Here is a 25,991-nt window from a genome sequence, read left to right on the forward strand (position 1 = left end):
GATGATCATGCAACAACCCTCTCAACTTTTAAAAGCGTGTCTCTTGAAAGGCTTACACAAATTGTTAGTGCGGCTAAACAAACAACATGTTTACTCGACCCTCTTCCAGCCAAACTACTTAAAGAATTATTTCAAATTTTAGGACTGTCCGTCTTAAATATAATCAATCTGTCTGTCTCCTCTGGGATAGTGCCAACAGCCTTTAAAACCGCTATCATTAAACCGTTACTTAAGCGACCAAATCTTGACCCGGACTGTCTCAGTAATTATAGGCCAGTTTCAAACCTCCCATTCATAGCAAAACTTCTTGAAAAAGTAGTAGCGCAGCAGCTTATTGATTACATGGTCGCCAATAATCGATACGACACTTTTCAGTCTGGTTTTAGAGCTAATCATTCCACTGAGACAGCACTTGCTAAAGTGACTAATGATCTCCTCGTAGCTATGGATTCAAACATTTCGTCTGTACTGTTACTACTCGATCTTAGTGCTGCCTTCGACACTGTAGACTTCGATATTTTATTAGGGCGTCTTAAAAGTTGTGTTGGTATTTCAGGGTCAGCACTAGGCTGGTTCCATTCCTATCTATCAAACAGGACGCACCGAGTGGTCCATGGCAATGCGTCCTCGGAGCTCTATAATGTTACATGTGGTGTCCCACAGGGATCGGTTCTCGGACCAATTCTTTTTAATATTTATATGATTCCGCTTGGGGACATAATACGTAAATATAATATTAGTTTTCAATGCTATGCGGATGACACCCAATTATATATGCCGTTATCGATGACAGATCCGCGGGATTGTTGTAATCTTGAGAAGTGCCTTGCGGAGATCAAGCAATGGATGTCTCTCAACTTCCTTCGTCTTAACCCAGATAAAACTGAGATGTTGATAATTGGTCCAGCTCGTTATCAACACTTATTCAAGGAAACCGCTATAACTATAGATAACCGTACTATCACTCAAAGCGATACTGTAACTAATCTCGGGGTAATATTTGACCAAACTCTCTCCTTTCAAAAGCACATTAAGAATATAACCAGAATTGCGTTTTTTCACCTTCGTAATATTGCAAAGATTCGTCCGATCCTCTCGACCGGTGATGCGGAAACTATTATACATGCGTTCGTCACGTCGCGCCTGGACTACTGTAATGTACTATTTTCGGGTCTTCCTAAGTCCCGCATCAAAAGTCTACAGTTAGTACAAAATGCCGCTGCAAGGCTGCTCTCTCGGACAAGAAAATTTGATCACATTACCCCAATACTAGCCAACTTACATTGGCTTCCGGTCCATTTAAGATGTGACTTCAAGGTTCTTCTATTAACCTATAAATCGCTGCATGGCTTAGCGCCTTCATATCTCGTCGACCTAGTTGTTCCTTATGTTCCGTCTCGTAACCTTCGTTCGCAAAACGCTACCCTTTTAGCGACACCGAGGGCTAAGAAAATGTCTGCAGGCTCTAGAGCATTTTCTATTCGGGCTCCAGAGCTTTGGAATGCCCTACCAATGGATATTAGGACTGCTACCTCAGTAGAAACATTTAAGACACGTTTAAAGACACATTTCTATGACATGGCCTTTAACTAACCTGTAGTGGCCGATTCGGCTGGAGTTTGTTTTCTCTCCCTCTCCACCCCCTCCCTCCCCCCTCCCCGGCCGGGGAGGTGGTTAGGTGGTACCCATGCTGACAGCGGCTATCTGGATTCTCGTGGCCAATTCAGGATAGGGGAACTGCAGCTCAACCTCCTCGAAGAGCACTGCCAGGACAATTGAGGGCTCCTTTCGGCAGCCCTCTGCTGTGACATGGAGATCCACTTTTTATTTAATTGATTTTCATGTTGTATCATTTGTGCCCTCTCTGCATCCATTTCAACCTGGTGATCCTGAAAGGGGGATCCTTCCATCTGTGGTCCCTTCTCAAGGTTTCTCATTTTCCCCCTGCTAGGGGTTTTTAAGTTTTTCCTTGCCCTTTTGGGAGCTTAAGATCAGGGGATGCTTTGAGAATAATTGTCAATTTCTGTCTATGTGAAGCCCTTTGAGACTGCTTGTGATTTAGGGCTATACAAATAAACTTGACTTGACTTGACTTGACAACACCTCTTTTCTTCATTCTCATCATTACGTGCTTTCACTCCGCCTTGGTCGCTAGAAAATCATCTCGAAACTGGCACGATTTGATCCCTGGGGGCCCCCCCCCTCACCCCGAGTTTGCATGTGACTTATACGACGGGCTCAATTGGTATTATTGTGGATAACCATGCTGCTTTGTCACCTGCTTTTCGCAAAATAATTGAGAAAAGTTCAGTACAGTATCAATTTTGTCTCATGAAGAATGCACACATAAATGAACGCTTTAGCAGAACATATTCTCAGAATATTTTTCTCACCAGTCATCTGAGTCTCATAAGGTTTTTGTAAACCGATGCACTTGGTAGTCCTTGGCTGGGGGGGGGGGGGGGGGGGGAGATATAGTAAGGCTTATTTTGTAGTAAAAAAAAAAAACATGACCATGTATAGTAACACTTTCCATTTAATAAAAAATAGAAAAGTAATGTACTTTCCTCAAGCCATGAATCTATTCTAAATCCAGTGTCGCAATAAGGCAAGGAGGGGGGGTGGGGGGGGATTGTGGATGTTGAGGGGCTGTACCTAATAAACTGTCCAAACCAATTCTTCCTTTGTGATTGGCCTCAAAACAAAGATATTTGACTGATTGATTACTGTGATTGGTAGACATGTGTCAAGTACTATAGGGACCGCCCCCTCATTTTTCTCAATCAAAATCAATTTCAAGTCAATGGCGTTTGAACCAATAGAGGTCTTGAACCGTAGAGGTCTTTAAATATTAAATCAATTTATTAGACACTAGCTATAAAACAGTTGGTCAGTTTGTTGTGATGACTTCAAATGAGTATGATTGTGTAAACACAAGTACAGTAGGATGTATGCAATGTGTGCGTGTGTGAGAGATAATGTTCAAACAGTGTAGGTTCATTAAGACAAAGCAAAGATTATACATTGACGGCAGCCAAAATGCCTTCACGGCTCATTGCCCCCCCCCCCATCTGACGTTTTTCCACACTCACATGGGTGTCAGCGAATGTGAGCGCAAAACAATTTGTTCCCTTTGGTTGGGATCATCACATGTGATCATGATATGCTGCTTTTTCTAAACACTCCATAACAATGATTTTGTGGTTTTTAGCTTTAAAAAGTCCACAAATCTGAATGATTAAAAAAAAACAAAAAAAGTAAGCCGCCTGGCACCAGTTGGACGGATCCCACACATTTGCGACCTAATTTGGCAGCCATTTTCTATATATATATATATATTTTTTGCACCTGAAGGCAAGGAGATCAGCTTTAACTGGTGCTGTCTCCTTCATGTGACGAAGAGAGTGTATGTTGAGCGGGCAAGGCACCGGATGCAGTCAGCGAGCAGACCAAAATGAAGCGGAAGAAGATAAGGCTCAGAGAAAAAGTTCAGTCTTAGCAGCCGCGTCGGTTGTGGCCAACGCGTGCTCACGTGCGCCATGTTTCCTTGGCCTCTTTGCCGTCATCCTAGCACGGGTGGTGCTGGCGGTGGCAGCGCAAGGATGGCCGCAACTCGGCGATGCGCTGGCGTAGGTGGGACATGAACTCAAACATGGTGGCGGCCAGACTCTGGTGGATGAGGTAGCGCGGTAGTCGTCCCTGAGAGCAGGAAATGAGTTTGGACAAAAGTATTGGGACAGTTAACAAGTGCCCTTGAAGACCAGAGCTGGACAAGTCTGATGTAACTCAGTTCTTCGTCTCACCTTCAGGTCCGTGTTAAGGATCCAGATAAAGGTGCACACAGACGGGTTGCTGCTGGATTTGAGGACCACAAATCCACCGGGACCGTTCTCTCCCCTGTTGTCCAAAAAGTCCGATAAAAATATAGTGCGCAAAAAGATTTTGCCATTTGATTTTCTGACCTGACATAACGTCCACAGGGTGCTTTGGCGTCGTGATCGGTGGCCATGCCGGCAGAAAGATAGCAGTCTCGTTTCCGCTCTACCCGTCGGACATTGACAAAATCCCTGGGTGGGCCAAACGTGACTCGTCAAACACAGAGAAGCTAAGGCGCGGCCAGCTAAGAGGCTAGCTTGTTACCGGGCGGACACCACTCCTCCGGCTGCCCCCGCCGAAACGTCGTACGTCACCAGTGTGTTGTCGTCCACCCGTTGCAGGATCTGAGGAGGCGGTAATAAAGACATTGAAATGATCAATTGAGAAGTCTTGTGAATATACCAATCACCTGGCAGGCAGACACAGTTCTGTTCCACAGGACCATCTTCTCTGGCTGAAGAATGACTTCCTGGTACACCAGCTCAGCTGGACACTGCACAAAGGCCTGCCAGAGCACACAACAACGTCCCATTTCAGGGAGAATTTGAAATGGGTCAAACACATTGCTCAATTTTACAGTCCGACCTCACAAACCTAAGAATAGGAATCAAATCTGTGTAAAAGTCAAAGGTCCTCCTCACATGATTAAGTCCAGCCAGAACTATGCGGGGCGCTTTTAGCACGCTTGTTTAGGATTAGCAAACAAAGAGGTCAACCACCCTGAGACCGTATATCAAGCCAAAGCGTCAACAACAGCTACATTGTCCCAGTATATCAACTAGTTTGCGGCTAGAGCGCCTTTGCTATTTCGGCGCTAATCAAATGCTTGTTGGCAGTATGGCGCCCTCTGTTGACTGCTTTCTGTACTACATGAGCAGAGCAATAAAAGTCGGATAAGGCTGTCAGTGGAACGATCGATTGATTAACGCGGAAAAGATGTGACCTCTTAGGATGCCGATGACACGCTAACTCTGACAAATGAGGCGGTGATAATGAGTTTGTACGCCTTAAATGGGCTTAACGTGTGAAAGTGTCAATGCAAAACGAAACAACAAGAGTGGAAAGGTGTCAACAGGATGTGGGTCACCGTTGACATGGTCGTGATGACAAACGCTGCTTGCTCCCCCACCTTAAGGATGAATGTCTTGCCGTGGAATGGAATCTCCAGCGTGTAGACAGAGTCGCCCGCGTCCTGGAACATGACATGAAATACAAATTAAAAGTGTAGTTGAGCGTAGACGTGGCTAACAACGGTCCACAGTGTGCCCGCCGCTTGCTGGGAGAGATTCATATCAACCTAGTGAGGACAAGCGTGGCAGAAAAATATATTTTTTTGACGCGGCCACGTGGGCTCACTCACGTTGTTCTTCTCAAACTTCCAGTTTTCCTCCTGGGTGAGGATCTGCTCCACAATAGTCATGGCCTCGCGTCCTTGTCGAACAAATTCTTTCTCCTGTGGCGGGAGGACAGAAAGTTATGGAAGAGAGATTCCATGTCAATAGTGAGGCGGGATCACACTCGGGGTACCTGAGTGGTGACGGCACGCCGGCCGAGACCCTCCTCGTCAAGCTCTTCCTCGGAGTCTGGGGGATGGTTAAGGTAATCAGCATATACGAGAGGAGGGGGGGGGGGGATACAAGCCCAGATGGCGATTACCTGCGACTGATTCGGGCGGCGAATAGAATTGTCCATCAGACACGGCGCGAGGGTACAGAAGAGGGGCGCGCTCGCAGGCCGCGTTCACCATTGCTAGGTAAGCTGAGGATAAAAGGATAAAAATCTTGGTTGGGTTCTTTTGGTACGTTTCCACGCTTCGACGGCCGGCGCTCACCTCGCTCGTCGTCCGCCTCCTGCGGGAGAACCTTGAAGTCCAGGAACCAGGTCTCCAGCCAGGCCACCACAAAGGAGGTGATGGGCAGCACATAGCCAAATGCATTCTGGGATAGAAGCTAGAAGGATACAAAGCGGGTTGCTCACTGGAGACATGCTATAGTCTATGTCAATAGGTCACAAGTCACTGAAAGTTGTCATCTGGCGCACTTTCAGCCACGAGCGGCACTCGTACGGAAGTGAAAACGTTTGAGGTGGGAACTGATGAACGCACACAAAAGAAGTAGCAGCACTCACGTTTGAAAGGATGACCTTTACTACGAGGAAGACACTGGTGATGAGGGTGGTGACCTGCGGGGTGTTTATTATTATTCTTTTTTTATTTGGGCAATCTTTCGAGTGGGTGGAATTCCGTCAAATATTCTGAGGCGACTCACCGCGATCATCCACCAGTGCCTCAGTCGGAAGGCAGCGTAGCCCACCTGCAGGCACAGGAAGCGAAACACCGCCAGGAGCTGTAAACAGCAAGAGGACATGACGATTCATTTTTGAAGAACACTTGGACCTACTACGTTACTGTCTATTTAGAATGTTGGTCTAAATCAGGGGTGTCAAAGTCAAATGGACGGAGGGCCAAATAAAAAATTTAGCTACAAGCCGAGGGCCGGACTGTTCGAATGTTCATTGAAAATTTTTTAAATGACGCATATAGTCTAGTGAACCTAATTGAACCTACTGAAAACCTAACAAATATATTCCAATATGATCAGATAAATAAAGCAATATTTTCTTATGGCTCTGTCAGTAATCTTTAATTTTCAACAGACACAAAAGACAAATTTCCTTTATATAAAAATCCCCATAACATGAACATTAAATGAAAGAAACCGGTATTCAAGGCACCATCAGTAGCCTATATTTTCTATTTTAGCAAAAGTGGGCTAAATTTACTTCAAAGAAAAAAACAATAATAGCAATTTTCTATCATCCACTCAACTGAAATATTTTTAAAATATAATTGGATTGAAATACAATAAAATAAAGTGCAAAAATCTATTAATCAAAAACAACACTTTGTTTAAGGAGAAGTAACATGCTGTGAAAACAAATATTAAACTTTAACTTTTAAACTTGAACTGAGTAAAAACTCTCGTTTTAATTCCTCTGCCTTTTGTAGCCTTTGTTCCATGTCCATATTCTTGTTTTTGTCCGCGTGTTTCGTTTCATAATGTCGTCTCAGATTATACTCTTTCAGTACCGCCACACTTTCTCCACACAGAAGACACACAGGTTTTCCAGCTACCTCCGTGAACATATACTCCGACTCCCACCTTGTTTGAAACCCCCGGTTCTCAGTGTCCACCTTCCGTTTTGCGATTTTTGATGGGTATCTGAAAGTTAATTTTACTGTGATGCTGACGACTGCTGTGCCAATAAATATTGAAATGAAGCAGCCTACTGCTCGGTGCGTCACCGTTGCATTGTGGGAAATGTAGTATTGGTGCGTGTAAAAGATCTGCGGGCTGCCGGCTTGCTGCGGTCTGCGGGCCGGTTCTAATAATAAATCAAGATCATCCCAGGGGCCGTAAAAAACCTTCCCGCGGGCCGGATGTGGCCCGCGGGCCTTGACTCTGACATATGTGGTCTAAATGGTGGTGAGCAGATCCCGTGCAACAACAACATTTTACAATAAAAATAATCTCTGCTTACAGTACTTACAAATATGTCAAAAAAGGAAGACCTAAAGTTGTAGCGGATGATCTCCTTCTCCAAGCTTTCCAAGATGGTGCTGGCGATCTAAATGAAGAGTCCACACACAAAATCCAGACAAACATTCGGACAAAAAAACCCCAAAGAAGTCTCTCACGTTCAGCTCGATGATCCACAGCAGCGAGATGAAGAGCAGGTCAAAGGTGACGAAAAGGCAAAAGGTGCGGCGCACGTCCGAGATGAGCTTGCGCTCGGAGGGCGGCAGCATCAGGTACGGGGACGGCAGCGACAGCGACGTCGAGTACGACGCGTTCAACGAGGCGATGGCGGGCAGGCTGCCCCCGAGCTCCCCGTACTCCGCGCCCGGCATTTTCCCGGCAAAACCTGAAAACCCACGCAAAAAAATGAGACGACTGTGTTGCACTGAATATATTGTACAGTAGTGCAAATGTACCACATTTACTTAACACACTGGACAATTGTACACTTTTCACTTGATGGTTATAGTTTTGGGGAAGTTCTTTTTTTTCGTTCCTCAGCAAGCGCATAGAAGAAGTGTGTTTAGGCGGATCGACAAAATCAAAGACACAAACGAACACAAATTGTTCCCAGAAAAGCGGTTCTGTTAGATTGATTTTATTATTTTGTCACTCATCGCCAACAGTGAATCACAACCTCTGAGTCTGAGATTCAATTATTCCTTGAGATAAACAACACTCCAGCATTAGTCATCTCCCCACAGTTAAATCACGCCTCATATTAGTTTCTACATTGATTTGTTTACATTTTAAAAAGTGATCCTATTTATGACCATTTGAAAATAAGAGCACGTAAGCGACAAAACCAAACATCTGTGCACTGCACTTGTTATAACTTCCAAGATCTTAGCTAGAAGACTAACACACTGCCAAATACAATTACTCAGAAAGGAAACATGATAATAACTGATCAATTATTTTAGATTAGCAACCATGTCATTTAGTAGATGTCTAACAGTTGCTAGCTGCCCAGTTAGCAAACAAAGGCTAATTTACCTTCGTGCCTTGGCTAGCTGTGTGTACAACGTTCTAAAAATTACGTCCAACTCGCGAGCAAACATTGAACAGATATTTGTGCCTCACGTCCTCATTAAAATGACAATAGTGTATGATTTTAACGTACTTGTTTTAACGCTTCATCATTGCGATGCCAAGTTTTCATGCCAGCCTTCCGACCTTCCAAAGAGTAAAAATATCATTGAGAGTAAATGCCAGAATCGTCGTCGTTGCGTGAGCAGGGGCGGAGTGTTTTCGTTCTGCGTTCTGCAATCAGAACCAGTTGAGTGCGTCTGTGGGAGGAGTGTTACCGTTCTGATTCCTGCAGTCAGGCCCCTTTCGGCTGTGGGAGGAGTGTTACTGGTCTGCAACCAGCCTTTTTTTTTGTTGCAATCAGCCCTTGTCTCGAGAAACGTAACCGAAACTAACTCCAAAGATCATGTGACCACAACCGTCATAGCGAGAACACAATTGAGAGAGGTATCCACACAGAACTTCCTGTTTCGGCGGGATACAGAAACGCAAACAAACCGGACACCGATTTTTTTTTTTTTTTTTTGCTGTTTACAATGTCGTGTTAAGACAAATATATAATAATTAACTGTATTTAATTATGGATGATAAAAAGTGTCTTTTGGAGTGTGCTACTCTATTAAAGTATCTCCAAATATATGAGATTATACAGTATTAAAAAATGCTGCTCATTATGTACAGCGTATGACAATGCAAAGAAACACCGCTAAGGGAAAAAACGTGTTTTATTCTGACATTATTTAAAGTTGGTCACTTGAAAACAACCACCAGCAATCACATTTAAAAACAAGCCAACGGAAAACAAAAAAATAAAGAGCATTGAACTCAGACATCTGGAAAGAAAATAGACGAAAGGGGGAAGTTTGGAGAAGGATATCAATTCTAAATACATGAGTTGCTCTTCATCCAGTCAGTAGGTTGTTCATTTGATCTTTATACAAACAGCAGCACAAAAATAAGTTGTGGAAGAAAAAAATAATTTTTGTTTGTATGTCAGTCAAATGGTAACCATGACAACTGTTTCTGAGACGTTGAATTGCAAACCTATATGGTGACTTTATAAAGTTGAGTAGAAAAGCAACCAAAAGATTTGATGACATGCGGCTTGCAGAACACGCGAGGTAGTTTTGCCCTTAATAGGTCCATCACCAAAAACTTAACTACATACTCGCTAATATTACCCAGCTTTGGTGAGTTATCAAAAGTACACCAAGTGGGTTTGTTTTGTTTGGTATTTCCCATTGTTTGAAAATTATTGATTTAAAAAAAAAAAGGGGGGGGAATTCAACTGCGGTTGATAACCTGTCATTCCTGATAGCCACTAGATGGCGGTACATGCATATTAAGTAGCTACTTTACAGTTGAATATAAAGTCAGCGGTAGTCACCAGTGCTCAGAATGTGTTCAGATTAGCCAGTGAGTCCTCACAATATTTCAGTTTGAGGATCAGCCTGTTGCAGGCTCCACATGCCATTGTGCTGATTAACAAATTACAATTGATCAGCTTGGTAATGAAGCAACGCATCCATGAGTGAAAATACAAATCACTAGGGTAGCGCCATCTAAAGAGGTTAGTCAAATACTAACATCTTTGTTTTCATATAAAGATGTGAATTTATTGGTTAAAAGTTACACTGTTCTTTATGAAGTCACACAGACCTCAGCTGTAGAAGCAAAAAGGGAAGCAAGTGGGCTGTGCAATCCTTTAGTTTGATATCAAATGCGCATTTCCTCAGTTACTGCCCAGCGACTTGCTCTCCTCGGTCGTCACCCGGTCTTCTCCCCCTTCCTCCTCCTCCTCCACCTGAGACGCTTGGATCAGCTTATCCGTCTCCTGGACATCGGGGGCCGCTTCCGACTGGTCGGCAGTTGACGTCTCTTGGGGGTCTAAGCATGGAGGGGGGGAAAACTTTTACTTTTTCATTTAGGATAAGTCTTTGAGAATGGTGGAAACATAGAATGATCGGGAAGAGGGAGAATAAGATGAGTTAAAATGTTCCTTTATTTGCCCCATAAGGGGAAATAGCCCTAAATACTTATAAATAGTTTACAGGGAAGTACTCTACTGCCCCCAAGAGGGCCGGAGAGTCAAATTCAATGTAATTTTCTAATGCTAGCAGAACTAGCGGGTGAATTCTTCCTTTTACAGTAACTAGAAACAAAAACGTGTGCAACCGGCGCAGTCGCCGGTGGCCCAGTTTGACGGTGGAACGAGAGCCTCCTCCTCACCGGTAGCTTTTTCAGGGTCGTCATCCTCCTCACCCTCAAGAGGGTCCTCCAGAGGAGGGTATACGCCGAAGTTCTGCATGTGCGCCTCGGCCATCTTCTGCACAGCTATGTACACCCACACGGGCACACGGGGGAGATGACGGTAGACAAACACAAGGACACAAGGATAAGAGGGGGATGGTGTTTTGTTTTGACCACGCTTCAGCTCACTCTTTGCTCATAAGAAAAAAAAAAAGTGTGGTGTTGTCTTACGGACATTTTTAAACAATCGCGTTTATGAATGAGGCCACCCGTTTTTAGGAGGCGGACATTTTGTCACATGCTGTCAACATGATTTCACAGTCGTGTGATATTCCTCCCCAAAAATTCAGCCTTTGTTTTTGTTGACGCAAAATATGGAGATCCACTTTTTTAGATCACTTATCGATATTTTGGATTCAATTTCAATTCGTTTCAATTTGTCCAACCTCACGACGTTGTTTACAGTCAACAGGTTTATTCGCGTCTCTCCTGGGCTATCTCCGCCACGCTGACTCACCCTCCTCCTCTCTTTCGTAACATCGCCTCTCTCAATTTCTCTGGGTCACCTCGCCCCGCCCACCTCGCTCTTCTCTCCTTTGCACCGCGTGGGACGCACACCCGGGCGGCGCTTCGGGTCACCTATTCTGGTAGAAGGCCGCTTACGTAACCTTGGCAGATGCAGGTGCGAGGCATCTTGCCTGCACTCTGAACACCTCATGCAATAAGAGCACAAAAGGGTCTTTTGTGTTAAAGTCTGCATTTGCAGTGTGTGTATGTGGCACAGCTGTACACACAACTGAGTGTAATCCAGGATGATCCACACTCACACTCACAGCTGTCCCGCTTCTAATCCCCCCCGCCCCCTTTTCTGTCGCGCAAACATACACAAACTGCTGTCACGTTCGCACAAAAAACAATTGCGTGTCACACAATTCACGACAACAACGGTGGGACAAAAGTAGCGACGCGGTTTACACTTGGTATTTGTTACAAGACAGTTCTTTCCTTTGTACTTGCTTCCTTCATGTTTCCTTGTTCCCTCTCCTCCTTCCTTCCTTCCTTCCTTCCTTCCTTCCTTCCTTCCTTCCTTCCTTCCTTCCTTCCTTCCTTCCTTCCTTCCTTCCTTCCTTCCTTCCTTCCTTCCTTCCTTCCTTCCTTCCTTCCTTCCTTCCTTCCTTCCTTCCTTCCTTCCTTCCTTCCTTCCGTCCTTCCTTCCTTCCTTCCTTCCTTCCTTCCTTGTTACCCGCTTTCCTACCATCCTCCCTCCGTCCCTTCCTTCCTTCCTTCCTTGCTTCCTTCCATGTTACCTGTTTTCCTACCATCCTCCCTTTCATCCTCTTCCCCTCAAACATTCTTTCCTTAATCTTTCCATCGGGCATTCATATCATCTTTGTTTCCTTCCTTCCTACTTTCCATGCCATGCTTCCTCCCACTCGCCTTTCCATCCTTCCTTGATGAGGTTAATTTGCAAGCCGATTTGTGACCACCTTGTATAATACAATGAAGGTCTTGTTTGTATGCATTGTGAAGCGTGGCAGTAAAACAAATAAAAGGAATAAAGACACAAGGTTAAGTGTAACGCACACAAATGTGCGCCCACACACACATACACACATGCGCGCCCTTTCGCACTGACCTTTAAGTGATGGAGGCTGGTACACATTTGGATTGACTCGCTTTGGTTTGAGGACGCCGTTCTCCCCGACGACCCACTGTGCGACAAGACATTTGACACACGGTAAAAGGCAAAAAATTGTCAAGTAAAAAACCGAATTAAGTGAATCAATAGAATGAAACAAAGAGGCAATAGCATAAAAAGGCTCAAGTTCACCTTTACCTGATGGCTGGACTGGTCGTCCTCTGGGGATGTGTGGTCGGCTACTCTGAAGAGGGTGGCGGGCGTCGGCCTCCTGCGCCGAATCTACAAAAGTCACAAAATGAAATGAACGCCACATCAGATGGCATAGTATCCAAAAAGTCTGTCTTCACGATTTGAAATTATTTTCCATTGATGGAAGGAATGTGTAGCTTTACCAGCTAATTTAGCTTAGCATTCCCATGCAGAAGTTGCCACCTCCAGGAAACATGTCGGATTTAATAAAACAGCGAGCACGCATGGCTTAGCGGAGTCTGAGCCAGCCAGCCAACCAACCTTGGACATGTCATGAACCTTTTGTGCCGGCGCCTCATGACGGGAAGAGAGCGAAGGGGAGGGGAGGCGGCACGATGGAACTGTGCCACCAAACACCACCAAGTGTGGATTCCTCCCTCGCTCGTGACGCCAACTTCCTGTTTGCCGGCCCATATTTCGTCCCTGGATCTCTTTCCCGTCCATCATCGGTGTGCCACATTGTTGATTACATTAACATGTGTTTGTTTCCTGTCCTCTTTCTCCTGAAGGTCAGGGATTATAAAAAAGCTTCCTTTCGACTACGCCCACCCATTGTCACATCTCTCCCCTGGCAAGGTGAACTGGCCCGGGGGTGTCGTGGCGACCGACAAAGGCTTTCAGGGCGGCCTGAGGTGGCTCAGTCAGTCACCAGATGCTGCCCTCTTTTATAGGAGACTAAAATAAATATTTGAAAAATTATTGGAGATGAATGGGTCAAATATTTGGTATTTTAAATAAAAAAAATAAAATAAAATAATTAAAAATAATAATGAAAAATTATTGACTATTGTTTTTTTCTCTAATTATACTATTCTCTAAGCTATATGGACATTTAAAATTGTAAATGTAAGTCCAAACAGGCAATCAAAGCACAAATCCAATCTCCATGTGATGCCGCATGATCTGTATGACACGGGACGACGGACATGATGGCAACACGACACAAACACTCGAGTAATTCTCCAGCTTTAAAAACCAGCCCGCTCTACACCGCTTACGTAATAATCGTATGTGACTTCCTCATTTGCGCCAGAGATTACTACGCATTATCCCTCGGCCGTCGCCGCCATCGCTTCTCCGCCTCTCCCCTCTATCCTCCAACACGACCCTCTGCTGTGAAGCTTCGGGATTGAACCGAGGTATTGGGCCGATGTGGGCCTGCTCCCCAAGCGAGGCGACGGCAGGCCTATAAAAAGCGGCGTCACGAGGACAGCGTAAACTAGATCATGGGGGGGGGGGGGGGGGGGGTCTCTAGGGGGGGGGGCACTGAGTAATAGAATCTTGAGGAGAATCAGCAGTGGGACATAGCCAAAAGTCTTGGGTCACACCTTCACATGTGGGAAAGGAGAGCCGCAGGACTAATGTCCTTTCCGGTGTTCCGCTCCAACAAAACATTTGCTTCTAATCAGAGCCATCTATTGCAGTCCCGCACTCCCACAGCAGATGATTTATCTGCCATGTCTTTTGTCGTCGTGAGCGTGAATGTGCGAGCGCAATTAAACAATGCTGACCTTTCCCTCTGCTTGCATTGTGGTACCGTTTACGACTTTGGACAATGGAAAGACAAACCAGCAGTTAAACATTTTTCCACGGCTTGTTGGAAAGCCGATGTCCACTGGAGAACAAATTCATTGTGACATCGGGGGATTTTCAGGATCAAGCCTGCAGACAAAGCTCAGACAAAACTACAGGAAGTGAGCTACGGTTCACCGAGCCGGTCGTGGTGCTAGTCAAGGTCGTGAGTCGTGACCGTGCTAATTACAAGCACAACTGTTGCCCGAGTATTCATTTTGATGCAAATGAACAGTAAGGCTCATTATGAGGAGGGGATAGGTGGCCCCACTACTGCCCAAATGAATAAACAGATTGGCCACACAGTACCGCATCTGGAGGGCCTCTCCAACGACCGACCCTGCTTTGCTTCCCTGAATAGACTATTTAGACCCGGCGGCACAATGACCTCATACAAGAACCCTCTCGCTTGCTTGTAATGAGATGCAGGTAACAAAGGGAAAACAGGTTTGCGTCACACCACTGTGTCCTTTTCTTGTTCTCGCTCAGGTTTGGTGCGAGTACAAACAAAAGACTGCGTGCGTAGTCACAACGACGCAACAAAAGAGTCTGTTGACGTTCGGGAGACTTTTTCAAGGCCATGACGTCACTTTATTAGCCATAACACCTATTTTGTACTAATAGGAATGAATGAATGAATGAATGAATGAATAAATGTTTTGTAATAATAGGTGGAAATCCACCCAGTTAAAAATGTGCGTAAAAATAAATAAATCCATCGAAGAGAATTAGAGATTACAACGCATGTGTCATGTTTCGATGGATCGGTGTGGGAGAGGGGGGGGGCAATCTCATTTGTTCGTCAATCACGCCTCGCTGGGCTCATTCCGAAAGATGCGAGTAGAGCGGATCGGACGAGCTGAGACGAAGGGCCCGAGTTCGATGACCTTTGGAGACAAGTCATCCGCAGATGTTTCTCGGACTTGATCCGCAATGCCTGACTTAATCCCTCCCTCCTCGCCGTCATGGCCGCCGCTGTTGTTGTCATCATGGACAACAAACGGGCATCGGGAGGGTCGATTAATTGAAATCCCGCTAGTGGGATAGCGACACCCCGAGGAACGTCTGGGGCCTGTATGGTGACGGGGCATCTACGCAGCAAGCTTGTTTATACTAGCAACAAGCAGCACACGTTCAATGTTTTTACACTGTTTACACATCACATGAGGTTTTGTAAAAACATGGCGGAATACTTTACTCGTAGGAAGTTCTGAACTCATCTTCAGAACCTAAATTGCTTCATGGAGGGCATTCCAGCACAGGATCAACCGCCTCTCTCCCAGCATGCTTTGCGCCACCCATCAAAATGTGGCGTGTGTGTGTGTGTTGACAGTCCGCCAGACCCCTTGTGTTTGCCGACAAACACGGCTCGCCTCAAAGGTCGCCCCTTGACGTTTAACCCAGAAAAAGTGGACAGCGGGCGGGCGACAAAAACTTCGGACACAGCAACTATTTTTATAAGCGGCCACAGGTTGAATCGCAAGTGACTGACTTTGGATCTATCAGCCAATCTAAGAGTCTCTATAAGCCTTATAGTTTCCTTCGGAGGGCCATTAAATTAAAAAAAAAAGATGAATGGTAATAAAAATTGCTAGAAAAGCATTTTATAAAAGTGAAAAAAAATTGCAATTTTAGTATTTGTCTTTGCGGGCCAAATATAATTACACTGCGGGCCAAATTTTGCCCACGTGGCAGAGTTCGACACCCCTATAGTATACGGGACCTGAAAAAGGGTAATTGTGTATTTAATTTATCTACGTGGCAAATGACTTCTTCTTTGACAGCTGCACCATGTTTTTCTGGTTCAATAAAAAGTCAATCATAAGGTATTTTCTGCAGCTGTCCATAATGACACATCCAGTGCTCCCTCCAAACATGCGCGAGCTCCAGCTCAAAGGAAGGAGTCGTCTATTCGAGGCGACCTTTTCAGTTATCTGCCGAGAGGGAAGCTTGGGGCGACATTGTCGTCCAGCCCGTCTGTCTCCATGGCGATAGGGCCTCAGTTGTGCGTGATATAAAAGTAGAAATACTCATTAAGAAAATGTTCAGGGTCGAGTGCAATGGTGCAAGATAATGATGCCGGTGATGTCAGTTAGGTCGAGATGAGATACTAATCTCACGAGGAAGCAGCAGAAGAGAAATGTCACAATCGTTTCCTGACGACAAATCAAAAGCAGACAAAAAAAGGTACGCTATCTTGGAAACGACTGTGAGATACTTCGGAAAAAGTTTTTTCAAGACTCCGCCCACTCACCATCTCAACTTGCCGGGGGTCAAGATTGGGGGCCGCCGAGGCCGGGACGGCGAACTGGATCTTCCTCCGCTCTTTGGGTTCCATCTCGGACGACACGGAGGGCTCCATGGTTCCGAAACAGGATGGGTGCAACCTCCCCGGAGGGCTTGCTGATCCTCGAGATTGGCCTCCCTCGAGCAGAGTGAGCAGACCAGAGAAGCCCACCAGTTGCCAAAGGTTCCGCTGTAGTTCCTTCTCTCCGCTCAACCTGTGTGGCAGCGGCAGAAGCAGCAGTGGTCCGTCCGTCCGTCCGTCTGTCCTCACAAGAGGCTGAATGGGAGGAGGGAGGGACTGAGGGGCGACACACAAGGGGGAGGAGAGAAAGAGAGAGAGAGAGAGAGAGGATGACATTTTACTTTCTATCTGAGCTGAAGTGGATTTGTGATCAGAGAGAAATGAGGGAGGAAAGAAAATAATAATCTCATCGCTTCAACTGAGCCTCTTTTGGCCTCTCTTTGTGAATGAGAGATTGGAGCCAAGGGGGGGGGGGGCAGGAGATAAACAAGACAGGGAATCACGGAGGGGGAAAGGACATCAGATTCTTCTCCTTTGAACTTTGCATGTGGATAAAAGAAGCAGAGATGAAGTTTTAAACGTTCCCACAAAGCTCCTCCAGTTCCCCCCCCCCCCCCCCCCCAAACACCAACATATGCCCCTTGCTCATCATTTTTCACAGAGGAAATTGGTTAAGTCTGACAATCAGTTACTGGAATATTCTGCCGAATTTAAACTGCTCTCTTTGTATTCACGCCAGCGTTGTTGCGTAACTTACTGTGAGTTTGGCTGGGATTCCTCAGTACAAAAATTAAAAAAAAATCATGAGGAATGTATTAATGACTGTAAAGGCCACAGGGTCAAGGCGATGCTGTCACATTTTTGCCCGCTATTTCAATGTATCGGGTCCTCGTAAAGGCTGCTGATACCAGTCACCCGATACTTAAGGATCTTTCTGTAGGCCATTTCACAATCAGGAAATAAATGACATGCTTAGCTGACAAAATGTTTTTCGATGTAATCTGCATCCTTCTCCACCCTCTCATATGGGCACTATGACGCAACACTGTTTGTATTTTTGATAAGGCCATTTTACAAATACTTTGAGTGTATCGTTAGCATGCTACTTTGTCTACTGCAGCAGAATCTCACACAGACACAAAGTGGGCTCAGTAGAGGCTCCAGAAGTACGGCCAGATGATTAATCTCGCCCCAAATCCAGATTGTATGGAAAAAATATCCTTTAGCTTGGTGAAGTGCACTTAAAACCACCAAAAGCAGAAATATGATCACAGATTGATTGCATTTGTTAAGCAGGAGTCCGTGGAAGGGAAATGGAGCATAAATCTCTGACAACGTTCAACCCCAAAGGCCACAACTGCAGACTTCAACTAACTTTGAACTGGCAGTAAGTAAATGAGGAGAATGCTCTTTGAGTGCAGCGTCCGTAATGTCTGCGTGGATTACGCACGCAGGAAATCAGATTGAGGGCACCAGCATATCTGTTTTTTTTTGGAGGGGGGGGGGGCAAATCCTGATATATTTTACTCCTGGGAGATGCTTTGTGCCATCTGTTTTGCAGCTCTGTGGGTGAAGGCTGGGTCATTTTGTACACATTGTACTTTGTGAAATCTCACGATCGCATTTTCTCATAGAAGACAATGCAAACAGAAAGAACAAGTTATTTTCTGTTTAATTATAGTGAAAATTAATTACAAATGCCACAATTTATTTTTTCCCCTGTGTCTGTTATCCTTGATTATGTGTTGAAAAACTTTCTTCCTTACTATTATTGTGCTCAATCTGAATAGCCACAAGGTGATGCCAAGAATCTGTCTAAGAGAAAGGTAGCATTGTTTTTCTATTAACAATAGGGCGCCATCTTGTGGAACCTCTGTTCCAAGAACGGTCACGAAAAGAATTCAACTCAAGTTAAGGTACAGTTTATTACTGTAGCATAGTGTACGTTGTGTACATTTTCAAATGCGGTCAGAAAATAATGTAACATTGCCCCCTAGCGGTACGTTGGAGTGATTACAAATTAATTGGTGGGAAGATGGCATATATCTGCCACTATATTAGGTACACTAGCTACACATGCGCGTGCGCACACATAAATCTGACATACTAATAATATACAAAAACGTAGTGAATTCATGACGTACACGTGTGACGTCATCACTCACATAAATGGTGTCAATCCCTTAATTAGCTGGCAAGTGCATGTTACACACTAAACATTGCATAACTGATGCCTTCACGTCTTTTTTTTTTAAATCGTAACAAAAACAATAATTTTACGATTTAGATTTTTGGTAGCATGTAAATTGCACTAGAGGGCAACCTCCACCTACTTTTAGTGTCGATTTTTTTTCTAACTTGATTTGACTTTTTACACGTTTCTTCACTGACAGGACTTTGAACTCGTGGTGCCCATTTTTTGTGAGGGGGGGTTCCTGTTGCGGTTGTATATAAAATGAAATTATACAAAAAGAAAAGCAAATTTGGGTTTTTGAGGGTAACATGCCTAGGGTGGGGTCTCCGGGATGTAGCAGGTGGGAGATATGGCGGACGTGGCAATGGGGCAGTGATTTAATTAGCACCATCTACCCCCTCCAGCCCTGCACTCATAGCATCAATAATGCATGCCCCCCCCCCCCCCCTTGTTTCCACTGCCATAATTAATCCTCTCTTACTATAATTAAAAGGCAAAAAAATCCCACAAGATGGTCGGGCTTGGCCGGGCGCGGCGCTGACTTGGCACGAGAACTGATAGTTGTGGTGGTGGGTGGGGGGGTCTCTGGTGTGCAGACCCAATGACGTGGACTTCAACGTCTAAACGGATGGCAGCCGTATGGGGTATGAAGGAGGGTGCATGAAGGTTTGACTGTTGCAGCAGAGCCAAGCGACCAAGTGAGTGGAGGAAGAAGACGAGGAGGCGGAGCCTACCGATGCTGCAATTAAGAACCTTGTTGTCTACCCGGCCAGCTAACGAGACTGAAATAAATATTTCAGTCCGGATATCTCAGATTTCATTTTTAGGTGTCTCTGCTATATATGAATATGCATCCAAGCTCCTTTCTTGGGGTGCCCACCACTTGGCTGCCTGCCAGCAAGTGACACAGCTGGCAGAGCAGGGTGTGGAGGGGCGATCACGTGCCGCCTAAATTTAATCCGCCTCTACCTTTCGCACTTCGTCTTTCAGACCTATACGCTTCTTTGTCGACATGCCTTGCTCTTAAACCTCCGCCATTGACCAAGCCACCCCACCCCACCCTTCTCCTCCTCCTCCAGACGTCCTCTGCCCCATCTCCACTTGATTTATCGCTCTAAAATACCACTGCACTAATTAGTCAAGTAATTAATTAATAGGCATTTGCATTTGTGCATATGCAATTAGCGGGTAGGAGAAAGGAGAGTGCAGATGGGGTCCGGGGATGCTGGCTGGTGTATCTGTGTGTGTGTGCGTGCGTGTGTGTGTGCTAGTAATAGGTCCAGAAAGACCAGAGAAGTGCAGGTCGACACCTCGCACGTCTGATGGAGAATTGGGAGGGGGGGGTGGATTTGGTTTGATGACTTTCACCATCTACTGGATGACATTCAGAGGAAAAAGAAGACGTTGAAACGTTATTTTATTTAGCGTTTTGATTAGCTTTGCAATAACAACAGCAGGTACCCCCCCCCCCCCTCTCGCTTAACACTAATCTACGTACAAACAAAAAGTCATTGTGAGCAGTTTGGCAAATTAAATGCGGATGCTGAGCCGAAATGCCAAAGACAACATGTTTGAGGACCAACTCCGGGCAGTCTGACTGGAACGCTAACCAAGAATTCCCTCAGAATGTAAACAGGACAAAAAGATAATAGTCGAGCTGCATCCTTACGTCACGATGCTATGTGGCTACATGTTAGCGTTAAACATTATTCAACACAGTAAGGGAATTAAGAGCCCTTAGCATTTCTGCACTGCCTTTCAGCTTCTCCACTGTTTGTTTGACGCTGGCTAAAGTGGCGCTGTTGACATTCAGCATTCATTTTGGCAAGGTGACTTGAAGGTTGTTGGGGACCACCTCCTGCCAATCCTCTACTTGGCAACACTTGGCTGGCATGGAGGCCTCACAACTCTTAATCAATGCGATTAACTATTATTAAAAAATTTGCTTCCATTAACAAGGGCATTGCCAATTTGCGTCCCGGCCGATATGGATTTTTGGAAAATTAGCGGTTGAATTCGATGCATGATTTTTTTTTTTACATCTACATCATCTGAATCCAAACACACACTCTCTAACGCACACACTCAGACACTAGCTGGTGTGCTTCCAGGTTGACATCCCCACGTCCCAAAAGGGATGGACACATTAGTGAACAAGCATCATCACAAAGAATGCAAACATGTCCTCTGCTTACACACCCAGGGGTGACCCACACTAGAACGCAACAAGCCCGTATCGCCGTCAACGCCTCCCCTCGGCGTGGCGACACTCTTCGCCAGCCAAATTGGACGCAGCGGTCACGGAGCTCATTTCTCCCGCATTAACTCCACTAATGTGCACTAAATAGAGATCTCAGTGCAGGGACGGACAAAAAAGCGGGCACGCCAAAGGCGACGGGGACAGCCGGGGCACCGCCCCCCTCAGATGAAGACACCACCTGCAGCATGTTTACGTCGACACAGCGAGTCTTTGAAATGACTAAAAATGGCAGTTTCCGATAAAACTAAAATGGCTGCAAGACCACTGAAGTACACAGTGGCTTCCCTTTTGGAGCCAATTTACCATTGGATAAGAATTTGATATAGAAGAACACAAATCTCCCAGTACCCCAAAAAAAAAATTCCCAGAGGAACACAAAATGGCGGACTGACTCTAAATACCACCCCCATGGTACTCACAGTAAAGGGCGCTCGTCCGAATACTTTTGCCCTGTTTCTCAGTTTTTTCGTCAAGTGGGTCAACGGAACAAAATGCCGACTGAGGCCACGCTCGCCGGCATAGCATCATTGGATCCAATTAGGTAAATAAATAAACAATATGCCTTCTGCTAGGGCGGCCTTAATGCACTTCTAATGCATTCTCAACCCCCCCCCCCCCCTTTCCCCACCTCCACCCACCAGTGGCCGCAGTGTGGCAGGCTGCACCTTCTCCACTTAATTGATGTAATTGTACGATAAGCCGCCTACAGTCTTATGCGGACGCTAAAATGATTAATCGCTTGTGTTAATATGATTTAATAGCGGGTGATCTGCTTAATGCAGTTAGCCATGCAATGCATATTCTATTCATAATAATAAAGCTGACTTGTATTATAAAGTGCTTTTTTTTTTTTAAAGGAGGTTCTGGTCCAATATTTTTGGTGTACCACCATTTTATTTCCTTGTCTGTATTTTTTTTGCTGCCTTTGTGCGCACTGGTGTGGCGACAGATGGCGAAGCCCTCCTCCTCCTCTTCCTCCTCTCTCTCTCTTGCTCTCTATCTATGTCTCTCCATCCCTCTCGCTCCACCCCTCCAGGGAGGCCAGATCCCTCCGAATGCGGGCTCATGTCAATCAGCGGGCCCCTCATGTGATGGCTCTTGCCGGTGACGTGCAGCCATATGGGCGCTGGCATCGCAGCCTTATAGTTGGTATGTAACCTCTTCTCTTCTCTCTCACACGCTACACTCTCTCCATTCTCTCTCTTTCTCGTGCTCACCCTCTCTCGCGGAGCGGGAGGAGGGGGGCGAGGCACCCAGTGAAGGAAGAGCCAGCGCGCTGTACGCACCTGCACGCCGACACGGAACAACCGTGCCGCTTCGCTCCCAGACGATGGTGGTTTAAAAAAAAAAAAAAAAAAAGGACCTCACCCCCTCCTCTTTTTCTTGGTTACTGGACCCCCTCGCCCCCACCCCTCCCATCCCATCCCGCGAGAAGAGCTCGAACGCAGGTGAGTTTGCAAGCGAGCGCCGGGAAGAGATAATTTTGCAATTTACGGATTGCTCTCGAACGCACCTTTTTGGATGGTAATTGGAATGAATCTGCGTGCGTGTAGCGCGTTTTTTTTGTGGATATGGATACTAGCTGAATCGCCACTTTTCCGTAATGTCATCAAATATAATTCATGTAGACGGGTAAGAATTTTTTTTTCAAATTAATTTGGAGATTTTTGGCATACATCAACATCTAGCGCGCGTTTGGATTAATCGGCGATTTCTAAGCGTCCGTTCTCAAGCGCTGTTAAATCTAATTAATACAGATGCAATGTTGCGTAGAAAATTTTTGGGGACACAAATCATGTTTTTCTTCGTCCGGGGGGCGCTCTAAAGCTGCAATTACAAGCAAATAAATCAAAGCGTCATACAAACGTAATTAACGATGTTAATGCAAAAATGATAGATTTGTTCCCTGACAATTTATTTGCATCGTTCTCCCGCCTCTTTAAAGTAAACACACACGTCTGGCTCTTTCATTAAATCACAGCCCACGGCAAACATTTATATATTTCACGAGCCCTAAAAGCCCTACAAGCTATACACTATATGTCCATCTGTGAAGGCGTACGCATGCGTGCATCGCCGATTGCAAGTGCGGTGAAATCAATTTCATGTTTTTGCATGCTTGGCTTGTTAATTGTTTTTGCCTCTAATTGCTGCGACGAAAGAAAACACGAGTGTGTGGTTTTAAAAAGTCGATTTTGCCCCCGGCGCGTGCCCATACACACTCATACACATGCGCACACACATCGAAGCGATAATTACCTGAAGGTGTTCGACCGTCTTTCATTAATGCAGCGATGAAATACATTTTGAAGAGGCAATTATAGGCTATTGTGCGTTTCCTGTGACGTTGAGGTCAAATGGATCCGTTTTATGTTTAAAACGACGGTTTTATTCATTTCTTCTATTTATATATTTGTGAAATATATTGTATGCTGTACGTCATATATGACAAATATATGACAAATATGAAATATATTTATAGATGTGTTTTTACTAATGTGAGCCATTATACGTTACCTCTGCTATACACACAAATATTTTTCAATATCAATATTTCCCCACAGGCAAAACAGGTAACACCAAAATGTAAAAGTGTTATGTAAAACACACAATTTTTATATCTGAGATTTCTCAATATTCACCAAATTGAATTTAAAACAGCTGAACAGAAATGAAAGCATGCACTCCAATGATATAACGTTGCTCATTGTTATAATCTTATTTTTAATCTATTTATATTCGATAAGGTGATTTTGCAGCATGAATGTAATATTGAGAGGCACAAGAGGCAATACACCCAATTAGATTTATGATTTTTATTTTTGGCGGGGGATGGGGGGTCCTTCTGTCGTCCCGTGACAAGATGTGTTGGATATGAATAGTGTTGGAATGCAGCCAGTGGATGTGGGCGTCCCAGACTCCCCCTTCCTTGCTCACCCCCTCATGGGACCTGTAGTGTGCCCCCGCCCCCTTTGCACCCACTCCTACCGGAGGCCATTGTGTTAAAACAAATACGGAATTATATTTGCAACACTCTTTGACTGAACATATAATTCCGATGTTTTTGATTGGGTGATTGGTGTTACTTGAGGTGTATTCAAATTTCAAAGCAAGTTGGGCAACTCAACAAAATATTTTAAGTCTCGCTGTGAAAATTGAATTTGCCATATTTGACAACAAGACTTTACTGTCTGAATTTGATTATAAATCAAACGATTAATCTGCAATTAATCGACAGTAAATCTAATTAATGGTCACTTGCAGCCCATTCGATCGATTCACCTCTACTTCAAGGTGACGTTAGTTGTACTTTTTTCTTCTCGCCCTGCAGCAAAATGTTGACGAGGCTTTTCAACGACCCCTCGCTGCTCCCCGACGTGCAGAAATATTCCGGGTGGGCTGACGACAGCGACGACGACAAGATCAAGGACGACGACGGTGACACGCGGGACATGGACGCCTCCTCCGATCTACGGGGCAGCAGCCGGACCCAATCGGAGCACGCCGGCGAGGATGACGACGATGACGAGGATGACGATGGCGCCGAGGACGACGGCGACGACACGGAGGGCGAGCGGCCCAAGAAGCGGGGCCCCAAGAAGCGCAAAATGACGCAGGCCCGCATCGAGCGCTCCAAGATGCGCCGCGTCAAGGCCAATGCCCGCGAGCGCACGCGCATGCACGACCTCAACTCAGCGCTGGACAACCTGCGTAAAGTGGTGCCCTGCTACTCCAAGACGCAGAAACTCTCCAAAATCGAGACTCTGCGCCTCGCCAAGAACTACATCTGGGCCCTTTCGGAGATCCTGCGCTCGGGCAAGCGGCCGGACCTGGTGGCCTACGTGCAAACCCTGTGCAAGGGTCTTTCGCAGCCCACCACCAACCTGGTGGCCGGCTGCTTGCAGCTCAACTCGCGAAACTTCCTGACGGAGCAGCAGTGTCCCGAAGGGGGGCGCTACGGTTCGGGCTCCTTCTCCATGCACTCGTACCCGTACCAGTGCGCTAGGTTGTCCAGCCCGCATTGCCGCCAAGGTTCGAACTCGCACCCGCTGGGTTCGCACGGCTACTGCCCCGCATACGACTCGACTTATGGCGGCGGCGGCGGCGGAGGCGGCGGTGGTTCCCCGGAGTACAACAGCCCCGAGTACGAGGGGCCCATCAGCCCGCCGCTCTGCGTCAACGGGAACTTTGCCCTCAAACACCAAGGCGCAGCGTCTCCCGACCACGACAAGGCGTACCACTACTCTATGCACTACTCGGGTCTGCCAGGTTCCAGGCCCGGTGGCGGCGGCGCCCACAACTTGGTGTTCGGCTCTTCTGGGGCCCGCAGTGGCATTCACTCGGAAAACGTCCTGCCTTACCACGACATGCACTTGCACCACGAGCGCGCACCCGCCTACGACGAACTCAACGCCTTTTTCCACAACTAAACCCATGCGAGAGAGCGCCCCCTTGCTGCCCACAATCTTTTCTCACGCTTTGTTTATTTGACTTTTATTTCTTGTTGTTTGCAATCGTCAGGGAAACGAGAGCCGTGAAAACATGTGCCACCACTCCACACAGAGTTGTACACTTTGATTTTCAAAGAGGTGCAAGCGTTCATCCGCGAGGTTATAAAATCATTCATCGTTTAAATACCTTTTTTGTGTCTAAGAATTGTCTAAATCGTCAGAATTATCGTGCCTCAACAGTAAATATTATGTCTGTACGCTGTAAAAAAACAAAAACAAAACAATTTGGGACAAATTAAAAATTGTTTTACATTTGCTATAGTTAGCACAACAAAGCAATCAAACTTTTTTCTCCAAAATAGTTTGTTTTTTATCTTTAAGTTTTGGGGCACAATAAAAGGGAAAATTATTCTGCAAACGTCTTTGCTGTGAAATGCAGGAAAAACTTTTTTTTTTAATCATTCACCCAACTTCAATTTTGATCCGAGTTTGTTGCATTGAAAATTTTAGTACACCTAACTTTTTCTAACATTGTAATTGTCCACAATCTTTGTTTTAAATATAAAGACATTTGCTTTTATT

At 45.6% G+C, this 25,991-nt stretch overlaps 3 protein-coding genes across 7 annotated transcripts in view; 1 reads left to right on the plus strand and 2 right to left on the minus strand.

The window, feature by feature from the left end:
* Positions 1–2,843: 2,843 nt before the first annotated feature.
* stard3 (StAR related lipid transfer domain containing 3) lies at positions 2,844–8,737 on the minus strand. Its single transcript, XM_061303738.1, has 15 exons — positions 8,578–8,737; positions 7,574–7,800; positions 7,426–7,503; positions 6,144–6,221; positions 6,004–6,057; positions 5,708–5,825; positions 5,533–5,634; positions 5,404–5,459; positions 5,237–5,329; positions 5,006–5,068; positions 4,286–4,381; positions 4,141–4,220; positions 3,963–4,067; positions 3,804–3,897; positions 2,844–3,699 (listed from the first exon to the last, which is right to left on the minus strand). Exons 2-15 carry the CDS (start codon positions 7,784–7,786, stop codon positions 3,568–3,570), a joined length of 1,362 nt encoding a protein of 453 aa, XP_061159722.1. The 5' UTR covers positions 7,787–7,800; positions 8,578–8,737; the 3' UTR covers positions 2,844–3,567.
* A 453-nt stretch (positions 8,738–9,190) lies between these two features.
* ppp1r1b (protein phosphatase 1, regulatory (inhibitor) subunit 1B) overlaps positions 9,191–25,991 on the minus strand; it is a 32,692-nt gene continuing 15,891 nt past the window's right edge. Inside the window, exons 1-5 of one of the 5 annotated variants that reach the window (XM_061304267.1) lie at positions 16,451–16,780; positions 12,565–12,654; positions 12,370–12,445; positions 10,713–10,817; positions 9,191–10,370 (exon numbers count right to left, since the gene is read on the minus strand). In XM_061304267.1, the coding sequence (XP_061160251.1) occupies positions 10,216–10,370; positions 10,713–10,817; positions 12,370–12,445; positions 12,565–12,654; positions 16,451–16,558 (534 nt within the window). In that variant the 5' untranslated portion in view covers positions 16,559–16,780 and the 3' untranslated portion in view covers positions 9,191–10,215. Of the gene's footprint in view, positions 10,371–10,712; positions 10,818–12,369; positions 12,446–12,564; positions 12,655–16,450; positions 16,837–25,991 lie in introns of those variants that run through there. The other 4 variants (XM_061304268.1, XM_061304269.1, XM_061304270.1 and 1 more) reach the window with 4 other exon arrangements.
* neurod2 (neuronal differentiation 2) lies at positions 22,018–25,388 on the plus strand. The gene is made up of 2 exons (XM_061303906.1): positions 22,018–22,111; positions 24,290–25,388. Exons 1-2 carry the CDS (start codon positions 22,050–22,052, stop codon positions 25,386–25,388), a joined length of 1,161 nt encoding a protein of 386 aa, XP_061159890.1. The 5' UTR covers positions 22,018–22,049.

Source organism: Syngnathus typhle, linkage group LG17 (genome assembly GCF_033458585.1).
Source record: "Syngnathus typhle isolate RoL2023-S1 ecotype Sweden linkage group LG17, RoL_Styp_1.0, whole genome shotgun sequence".
Classification (NCBI taxonomy): Eukaryota; Metazoa; Chordata; class Actinopteri; order Syngnathiformes; family Syngnathidae; genus Syngnathus; species Syngnathus typhle.